The sequence below is a fragment of the Drosophila subobscura genome, chromosome O (assembly GCF_008121235.1).
Source record: "Drosophila subobscura isolate 14011-0131.10 chromosome O, UCBerk_Dsub_1.0, whole genome shotgun sequence".
NCBI classification, from domain to species: Eukaryota; Metazoa; Arthropoda; class Insecta; order Diptera; family Drosophilidae; genus Drosophila; species Drosophila subobscura.
In genome coordinates, this window is record NC_048533.1 from 28,444,952 (window position 1) to 28,455,635 (window position 10,684).

General features: G+C 40.2%; 2 protein-coding genes across 2 annotated transcripts; one reads left to right on the forward strand and one right to left on the reverse strand.

The window, feature by feature from the left end:
- Window positions 1-6,336: 6,336 nt before the first annotated feature.
- LOC117898141 (survival of motor neuron-related-splicing factor 30) lies at window positions 6,337-7,739 on the reverse strand. The gene is made up of 3 exons (XM_034807337.1): window positions 7,615-7,739; window positions 6,758-7,176; window positions 6,337-6,699 (listed from the first exon to the last, which is right to left on the reverse strand). The coding sequence occupies exons 1-3, from the start codon at window positions 7,654-7,656 to the stop codon at window positions 6,429-6,431; spliced, it is 732 nt and encodes a 243-aa protein (XP_034663228.1). The 5' UTR covers window positions 7,657-7,739; the 3' UTR covers window positions 6,337-6,428.
- Window positions 7,740-8,290: 551 nt separating this feature from the next.
- LOC117898137 lies at window positions 8,291-10,427 on the forward strand. The gene is made up of 2 exons (XM_034807331.1): window positions 8,291-8,465; window positions 8,530-10,427. The coding sequence occupies exons 1-2, from the start codon at window positions 8,349-8,351 to the stop codon at window positions 10,300-10,302; spliced, it is 1,890 nt and encodes a 629-aa protein (XP_034663222.1). The 5' UTR covers window positions 8,291-8,348; the 3' UTR covers window positions 10,303-10,427.
- Window positions 10,428-10,684: the final 257 nt, after the last annotated feature.

Consider the following 10,684-nt stretch of genomic DNA (forward strand, 5'->3'; position numbering starts at 1 on the left):
AAAGAACTTCAGAATGTAAGCTATCAGATTGTTGCCTTGCCAGATTTTGTACAATTAAAAGACTCGGCTTAATTTTTGTATAAATGGACACAAGGATGGACTTTATCTGTAAGCAATTTATAAGCACAGGGGACTGCTCTCTCTCTCTCTCTTTTGCCATAAATGTGGTAGCCAACGAGCACGTTTCGTGCAGCTCCTTGAGGTCAAGCAGCCAAATCTGCTTTGTGATTTTGTTTATCTGACGAGGGCACCAACAATGTGACAATTTACTTGCCTTCCCTTGACAGTACTTGCTGCTGCCCGAACTTAAGGAATTAATTGTTATTTTTTGGCCTGTCGAGTGCACGAATTTAATGAATAATTCAGTTGTGTAATTTAAATTGTATCTTTTCTGAGGTGGGGAAAAATCCGTAGAGAATAATTAATTTGCTACGCAAATTCTGTAGAATATTAAGCTGATTATTTTCAGGTTCAAATGCTTGAATTACAAGCTTCGAGGATATTATTTTGCATATTTAATGCCGCTTAAATTACGTTACATAAGGTCGAGGCAGTGAAATGCCTCAAAATCCATTTAGGGATGCAACATTTTTGATTTTGAGAGTAGGATCCCGTTTTATTCATTCTTGGATTATTCTTGGCTTATTTTCGAATGCTAAACGATGCATTAAATATTAAAATGGCTTTACGTGAGAGCCGTAAACTAAGCAAAACTATTTCCATGCTTCCCGCTGTCTCCAATTCATTTTTCACATATTTTTGCATAATTTTTCATGCATTTATTTGTGGTCTTTTCTGTGCCAGCTGCTGCCACAATCCCGGAGCCCAGTCAAATCTCCAACAATGACTGTTTTTGAGGCCATCCTTGGCATTATGAAACATCACAATGGTTATTTTTTTCTTGGTAAGGACCTGCCGTATTGACTGCCAACAAGACAATTGCTGTGGGGATATTTTCTAGTGCTTCATTTGTATGCCAGTCGGCAGGCGAGTTCACAATTTTACAGCAAATTGTGCAGCAGCTGTGTAGCCAGCTGATTTGAATAATTTCAGCGTGGAGACAGTGACCTGCAAAAGCAATTTTTACATAGAAAAAACATTCAAATGTACCCAAAATCTTTCCATCAATCTGTGGCTATATTTTTGTGTGTCACAATGTGCACTTTTCTGTACACTTTTCAGCACTTTTTTAATGAAGAAAATAAGAAAATAAAACAGCGAAAAAAACAATACTCTGGTGGCTGGCAGTGCGGTTTTCGCAGTCTGTAAAAACAAGTAAAATTCACCCTCCCACAGATTTCCTTCGTTTTTTCCTCTGCTCTTCTTCTTGTGTTGCGGAAACGAGTAAATCCGTTTCTTAAAATAATAATGAGAAATTATTGGCGCACTGCGGACTGGCAGACAGGAGATAAATGCACTCCCATTAGGTTTAAATACTTTAAAAGGCAAACAAATTCGACAAGAAATATAAACAAAAATCAACATTGAAATATTCAAATGAAGTTCTTTGTTTATTATATTTGTCGCTCAATCATTTGTTTACACTTTTCATGTCAAGTGTCTGCCAGCTGGCATGTGTTACAGATTTTCATTATGAAAATGTAGCCTGGGGCAAACAGTCAGCCTCTGGGGCTGTCGTCTCTGTCAGCCCATCCTTGCCTCCGCAAACTTTCTTTGAGCCGCATAAACTTTTCGGTGTCGGCCCTTACCGCTGGGGGCCTTAAACACCTTCTTAACTGCTTAGACATAATTCAGGGGAAAATGTTGCTGAAATTTTAATTTCCTACCGCGTCAACCAGCGTCTTTTATGGCAGGCGCATTAATTAGCTTAAGGTTTCACGCTGCAAATCCACATGTGGCTGGCACATAAAACTAATTGCTTTGTTTTGGTTTGGTTTTCTTAGAGGATTTCACATACTTTTTAGGGGTTGCATACAGTAATTTATAAGGCCCCTGTGTGCAGTAGAAAGTGTTGATAATTTTAATTGAAAGCAGCAAATAAACGTGTCTTTGGTTTCGGTTTGCCCAAGCCTGAGACATCCAATTTAAACTGTGCATATTAGATGTCGCAGCTCGATATCTATGCTGCCTTTGTGGACTGTCCAAATTAGGTAAACAATATGAACAAACAGCGCACATTAACTAAAACAAACACTTTTAGAAATGGCACGACAATTGGCAGCCTCTCCATGAACTCCACAATGAATGACAAATTGTCAGAGAAGGTGTGTAAGTTGCATCAATGATGCATCAATTGAATAGAGTTTTGATTTAGGTTTACGTCAGTTGAGAACATTTAATCATTCATCCAGCAACTACAGTACAAATTTATAGAAAAGCCAGCTCTGAATTCTGTTTGTGCAACGATAAACATGAAATAAAAGTCAGAAAAAAGTGCAAACCATGAGAAAATGGCGTGCAAAAGATTTTCTACCTAATGTAATAATAATATAATGCTCAGAGCCCCACTGTTGCATGTCTTAAATATCAGATTACATTATGCTTTCGCGTGACCAAATTGAGAGCGCCCAAAGGGAGTTTCAACCAATATCCTTGGACCAAAAATTCGTAGCACGTTCCCCCAAAGCACTCAACTGAGTGAGTTACCAAAGCGAAATTTGCCAGGCATGCTGCCAGTTTGTCCATCTGCCTGTCTATTGCTGCATTTTGGCCGATTTTCTGTTTTGTCGGTTTCCCGTCTATTGCAATTTCCTCATCCTCATCCACATCCGCACCTGCCCCGCCCTTTACCCGCTTAATTGTGCGTAGCAGCCAAAAACAAACAGCTGAAAGCCCCCCAAAACAGCCACAGCCATGCAGTCTCTACCGAAGCCTCTACCGCCTCCACGCACATCGCGAAATTGATTGTTTCCTCCGACAAAGGAGCTGGCCACCCACATGGGAAATGCAAATTGTAATTGGCTTTTGTTCAACTGATTCTTCGCGGGCAATGATGCATTTAACTCCAAGTTTGTAGTGCCATTTCGAGAAGGAATAGAACAACTATTCATGCACTCAATTGTGGAAAGCTTAACCAAGAAAATTCCAAACAAAATCCTTCGATTATTATCAGTAATTAAACCTCCATCGACAAATAGTCTACAAAAATAAATTAAAACACATTTCACAGTCCCACCACTCGCATATAATTGAGTTAATAAATTAATTCACTGAAAGCTTATTTTAGCTTATTTTATTTTATTAAAACATTGATTTATGTTATGCATTTAGCAGATAATACTGTTATTCTCTTGGCCATCGCTGGCTTAGCTGAATTCAACAACATTCAAATTATTTTCCAGGGATTTGAATATTTCTGTTCTGCACTTTGATTTATGGGTCAAGCTTCGGTTTCCTTTTTCTAATTTTTGGGGTAAGACTGTAAAGGATTTATGTATGTCGCTTTGATAAATTATGTTCTTTGATATAATTTTTCAATGTTAATTAGTTAATGGCCAGGACTGCCTCTCGTTTTAAAAACCAGCTAAAATATATTGCAGGCTGCTCTTATTTAAGGCACATCTTTCATTATTTGTTATATATATTTAACAGTCACAATATTGTGAGTCTTAGGCACAAGCCGCTGAGCGAGTTTTGCGGTGGCTGCAACTCCCCAACGAGATTATGAAAGCCACAAAAAACAGTCTCTCTCTATCCGCTTAGCCATTTGCTAAGTACAAAAGTATCTTCATTTCTCCAGCTATTTCCCACAATTTGTCTCCATTTACACAGTGCACTTTTTTGTTTTTAAATTTTCACTAGACACTCCCGCCGCAAGGCTTGAAAAAGAATTATTCTCGTTTTTTCTTAGCAAAAAACTTTTTTGTCGTGAAAACTTTTGTGGAATACCACAGAATAAAGTATGCAACTGGCGACTGTGGCAACTAAATGTGAAAACGCTGTCTTAATAGTGGACTTTGGCTGTTAAGGAGACTGCAGTTAAGGTTACAATTATTCTGAAAAAATAATGACACAATTAAGGGTTTACAGTCCCAATGCATCAGATACATATTTCTGAGAATTTTACCAAACGCTTGTTTATTTTTTAAAGTCAAACTTGTATCCTTAAAGCTCACATCAATTAGAAGAATGTTTTCTTACCGCCAGTTATAAATTTGTTGAAATATTTACCTAGGATCCAGACCTCATTCTGTCCTGAAAGATACTCCAAAATAAAAGCAAACAAAAAGCAAATTAGCGAGCATTTTGGTCTTGCATTTATTTGCTAAGGAAATAAGAAAAATAATGTATTTTCTATGATGTCAGGAAAAGTAAACAGAAGGCAGGACAGGAGAGAAATTCGGTGTTTGTTCTACTAATCTTGTGAACGAAATATTTTCCTTTTCGTGCTTTTAATTTGCATTTTTTTGGTATAAGATTTTCACGTTTCACACTCTTCTTGCTTTTTTTTGTGTTTGCTTTTTGCTCTCCATTTTTAATTGGTTGAAATTTATTTAAATAAACAATTAAAGCAAAGGCTAAGAGAGGAAATTTGCATAATTAAAAGAAGATTTTCAGAGATTAAAGCAAGAGCTGGAAGAGAAATAATTTTTAGCAAGTTTTTTTCTACCCCAAACATTGTGAGTATAGTGGAACTGACTGTTAAGTATACAAAATTTCTTTATTACTAATTTAATAAAGTAAATTTAAGCTGCCATTTGCTCAATGTTCTTGTCATCAAGTTAATCGCTTTAACTTTGCGGGTTGATAACAAATTTTTCTCTTCTTTTTTGTCGCTAGAGAGAGCGAGAGTAAAATCGGAAATAAAACACAGACACAGACAGAGCTCCAATTACGTTTCAATTACAAGTAGTCTGAAATTGGCTTAAGAACTTAACCCAGAACGTGCGTGGAATTGGTAATTCCCAGGAGCTAACAATTGAGCAAAACTTTAAGCAGTTGAACTACAACTGGAAGTGTAAGGTATTAAGAGACGCGAACTGCATTAAACATTTAGTAGAGTGGTAGAGGAAACGAATCCATAAAGTGACTGGAAACAGGAAAAATTCAAATGGGAAACTGTTGCAAAACAGCAAAATGGCCTATGCTGAAAAAAAAGAATGCAAAACTTTTGGCTAAATGAGAGAGTGAGAGAATTGTGGTGTGGTTGAGGCAAGTTTACGAAACTAGTTTATAAACAAAAGCTAATCCCAAAAGGAAAATGTGTCGGCTCCCCTGCTGCAGAAAACTACCAGAAAACAGCAGCAAAAAACTAAACACAACAGAGGAACAGCTGGAAAATGTGAAACACTGGGCAGTACTGGGAGATGTCCAGGGCCAAGGCCCTTTCTTCATCATCTGTTTTAATGGGTGTGCCACAGGGGAGACTTTTTCCACTCCATCTCCCAGCCATATCATTCTTCATTTTGAGCTTAGGAACATTAATGTGCCGGTTAGACCGTTGCTTTTTGGTCACTTTGAAGTGGTTGAGAGCGAAATGAACTCCTTTGGCTTTTGGCTGCACCGCTACTGTGTCCATTTTGTGGCTAACCAAAGGCAGGGGCAGTGCAGTGGCAACATTTTTGAGGCCGACTCTTCCCTGTCTACACTCGCTCGCTGAGGTATGCGCCAGATAGGAGAGAAAGAGTAAAAGGAATAAGAGCGAAACTCGTGGTAGAGACTGAAGCAAGAAGTAAGGCAAAACCGTTAGGAAATGTTAAAGGAATTGAATATGTTAATTAAAATGTTAATGGAAATGTTAGACACGAAAAGACAGCTTATGAGCAGCGCGTAGAAATGGCATGTTAAGTAAAAGAAATGTTAATGAGAGCAGTTAAACATATCGAGAAAGCGAAAAGATATTTATTAATTCCGCAAACAGAAATCCTTTTCAAATATTGTGCAAACTTAACAGCTTTGCTAACAGCACGCTAAATCAGTTCTTCCTGTTCGCCGCAAGAGGCCGCATTGACAAGCACCGCCATTTAAGCACTAACAGAAGCTGGCTGAAATGTATCAAGTAGCTTGTGGGACTAAGGAGCGGAGGAGCTGGACGCATCCATTAGTTGGAGCATCCCAGTCCCAGGGAAACACGACGGCCAGCCACGTCCCCCGGACCAGAGAGCCGAACGAAGGAGGAAGGGAACAAGGAGAAGCAGCTTCACTTGGCAATACCGGAACTCGCACGACAGGAGCCAGATCCCACTTAACAAGCTAAAACGGGCGCGTTGGTGTGAGAAGTGATGTAGATGACAGATGTAGCAAACAATCGCTCACAGATAAAAAGCATCAAAACATAATTTAAAATGATTGTGTTGTATGGATTAAATGTATAATTAATTTTAAATGAAGTTGGACAGAAACTAATACAACTAATAAAACTAAACAGCGAAAGAATCTTTGTCGAGTTATCAAATTATAAAAGCAGCAATTTATTATAATCCAAAAACATTATTTATCTCTAATTTATGTCAAATCTTTTTTATTTCTCAGAGACCCTTGCGGTATTTTTCGCCAACAGTAAAATCAGTCATGCCTTTTCCCGCCGTTCCACATGTACCGATTCCAACTCTACCGCTTACATTGTCGGGTGAGGCAAATATGCTCTTAACTTTCATTCCTGGCTTCTTATGATTTTTAGTGGTAAAGTGTATCCATTTATTTTTATCGGACTCCCGCTCCTCCTCCAAGTCTTTGAAGCGCTGTTGTTTCTTTTGTTTTCTTTTTTTTAAATATTCCTTTTGATTGGGCCTGTGACGTCTGTAAAGTAAATTCGTATTAAATTAAAATACTAATTAAAGTTGTCGTTTTTTCATACTTGTTTGACGGAAAAACTTCGTTCCGTGTGGTACGTTCACGCAATTCGCTCACAGTGGTTGTTGAACGATTCTGATAAGCATCAAATATCACACTGGCTTCGCCCTCGCTAGTTATGCCTTCTATGGTTGCATCGTAGTATTGTCGATCTTCCTTCCACTTAGCTTGGCATTTGTCTCCAATCTTCCATACTTTGGCAGCAGTGACTAATTTTTCAGCCTCCAAAAGAGCAGCTTCAATTTCATCGAAATAGTTTGCGGACGCTGCCTTAGATGATGATGGCTCTACATAGGAAGACTTTTGCTGCTCTTCCAAATGTGTTTTAATCAAATCGCGTGTTAATGTAATGACCTCCTCCAGATCACTTTTCAGTTTCAGCAGCTCTTCATTATCTGGATCAGTTTGCAGCGCAGCTTCGACCTTCAATTACAAATAAATAATATTTATCAGTGTAAAGTAAAGGAAACACCAAAAAAGAAAATGCTAAGCCTGTTCTAGTGCTCGAACCCACGGACTCCGCGGTCTGAACTGTCGTCCCTAGGCATCACTTTCATTTAATTTCGGCCGGCATGTTGCTGGCTTTGTCCAGTAGTAAATATCATCATTTGACCTAGTTACGGTGTGGGGATCAAGAAACGGAAATCCCGGTTGCACCCGGTGGCATCCATGTATAAGCTCTAGGATGTTGTTTTTAAACAAAGGCCTTCACAAATATGTACATAAATACATATGTATGTACAGTTGTATATACACAACTACATCTGCACAAACGCATGCATTTATGTTTGTGTTTTATCCAAAACCAAGAACCCTAACAGTATATTTTGATATGCGTATGTGTAATGGGAAATAACATACCTGCTGCAACTGCAATTTATAGTTTTGCAAATCGTCTGCCATTTAATTAATATATTTTTTGTTTACTAAAAAGAAAAAAAGGCAGTGTGAACGCGGAATTATCGATCAAATATACTGACATACGCTCGGAAATATACCGAAATATTTTCAAATATACCGAAATATTTCCAAAATATATTTTGATGAAAAATAATTGTTCTGGTTTGCTAGCAAAATGTGCAATATTTTTTACAAGCGGCCACTGACCACAGGTGTAAAAGGCATTACGTAAGGTTACACTTCTCAAGCAGCTGTTTTGTTTACGTTTTGAGGAGCAAATAAAAAGTTAAACCTTACGAGACTCGGCAAGAATAAAGAATATATGAATTAGCTTGCCCAACAATATCAGACAAACTTTGTTTAATGTATCCTTTATCTGCTTATAAATTTTTGAAATACATTAAGAAAAAAGGGATAGTATGACAAGTATGACTCTAAAATCTGCATAGACCCATTGCGTACCTATTTTTTTATTTGATGTGTATATAATATTTTGTATACATACATATATGGTAAATTATATTAATGTAAATGCAATTATGCATAATTAATTGCTGCCCCCATAACTTTTGATGTATTTTGTTCCTCTCTGATTGTCCGATAACACCACCAAGCGATAGGTAGTTATCGACTTACTGCGCATTAATTGACAAAGTTGACCAAGTTCCATACCTAGCTGTGGCGCCAGATATTAAATGGAGACAAAAACGTGTGAACTTTGCGGCAAGAAAAGCAGCAGCAGTGATGTTGATACTTTTGCATTTGGCAAGTGGATGACTAGGCAGAAGCTAACCGTCCACTACTACTGCTTGGTGAGTTATAATACGCACGTGGTGTGCCGCCAACAGCGAACTATATGCGCATCCTGTTCTGCAGCTTTTATCTACAGATCTGCCCCAACGCGGTGGCGACTCGTGCGGCATTCTGGGCTTCATGCTGCGCGACATTCGCCAGGCAGCCGCCGCCGCCAAGAAAAAAATTTGTTGCTTCTGCAAAAAGACGGGCGCCAACATAGCATGCCAGAAGTGCTGCAAACGCTTCCACTTGGCCTGCTCCTTGGACCACCATGGCACCTCAGAGTTCTGTGGAGAGTTTCACAGCTACTGCGAAGAGTGCACACCGCTGGACGACTACCAGCGACAGCTGTTGGCCAATCCGCCAAAGAATCAAAACTGCGACATTTGTTCGCAGGTGATTCGGCCCTTCAACCTGCACAGAGTCTCCTATGGAGACTGCTGCCGTAAAGGCTTTGCCCACCGGAAGTGCATGCGTGGGTACGCCCTGACCTCGGGCTACTATCTGCGCTGCATCTGGTGCCACAGTGAGAAGTTCCGCGACATCATTCGCAAGCAGTCGATCTTCGTGCCGGACCGCGACGCCACCTGGGAGCGGCAGAATAACGCTTACAAGGAGCTGCACCGCAAGCACATGCGATGCGTCCAGGAAACGTGTCTATGCCCCAACGGACGAGACTTCAACAAGAATACCTGGACCATATGTCCCTGCAAGCTGTGTTTCTCGACCGGAGCACACCTGAAGTGTGTGGCAGGCATTTCGAGGCAGGCGCGTGGCACCGAGGCCGTAGACTTCATTTGCGATATCTGCCAGGACGTTGAGAAAAAGATTCTGCTGAGTAACCAGCACCGTTCCATGCGCACAGCCTTGGACATTGACCCAACGGAGGAGGGACAAATCGATATATCCTTTTATGTGTCCAAGTCCACACACGATCCGTCAGTGCACTCAAACAGCAACGCGGTGCCGATTTTCTCCGACGATGAAAGCTCGGTTTCAGATGTCAGCGTCATAACGGTGATTGCATCCCAAGAAAGGGCAAAGAAGCTCGATTTAGTGGAAGCACCGAAGAAATTGGAAGAAGAGATAATCGTGCTCCCTGATTCCCAATTGACATCGCAGCCTGATCTGGAATCTTTCTCAGGTCTAGCCATGTGGCAGACTGTCACCGAGCCAGCACCAGCACCCGATCCATCAGTGCGCTCGAACTCTGGCTTTTTCCTGGCTCATGAAAGGGCAAAGAAGCTCGATTTAGTGGAAGCCCCGAAGAAATTGGAAGAAGAGATAATCGTGCTCCCTGATTCCCAATTGACATCGCAGCCTGATCTGGCATCTTTCTCAGGTCTAGCCATGTGGCAGACTGTCACCGAGCCAGCACCAGCACCCGATCCATCAGTGCACTCGAACTCTGGCTCAGTTTCGGTTTTTTCCGACGAGGAACAATCTCAAAATTTCGCCAGCAACGTGATGACAGTGCTGGAATCCCAGCAGACATCCAGCGGTGCCACTAACGAAGAGGAAACGGTCACATTGCCACTAAATAGCTCGGACCCGACACCTGACGTTCAATCCCATTGCCAGTCTGATCAGGAATCGGATCCAGGTTTGGTCATATCGAAGTCCTTTTCCTGCCCCGGCGAGCCATTCTTCTATGTGGTAGTCCTTACGTTTGACGAGCGTCGGCCGGAACGTTGCACTGGCTCCTGCACCCTTCGCTTTGCCGATGCGGACCCTAGGCTCAAGGATCGATCTCTCGAGGCCTTACAAAGTCTACAAATCACCAGAGAAGACATTTGGTCTCGATCCACAAATCGCGGCGTCCTTGAACTAATTCATCTGGAAAATAGAGATTAATTGTTTATTTGTTATCATTTGCTATAATTAATTGTTCGAATATCTTGTAGACACGAGATATTTTTCACTCTCTCATAGCCTTTCAATAACATTTCCAATAAAGATAAGTCTTGAAAATCAGTCAATCTTGTGAAGTATTGAATGATAATTCGAGTAAAACTAAAATTATAAAGCTGAGAGTTCTAAACAGCTGGTAATATAAAGCAGAAATCAAAGGGGAAATTGATTTTAAATTTACGGTATACTTTCAGTATATTTTGAAAATGAAAGGGTATATTTCCGAGGGTCTGTCGGTGTATCTTATCGATAATTCTGCGGTCACACAGATGCTCAGGTCAGGCAACAAAAATATAAACAAAATTTAAGTAAGTAAATGAACAAA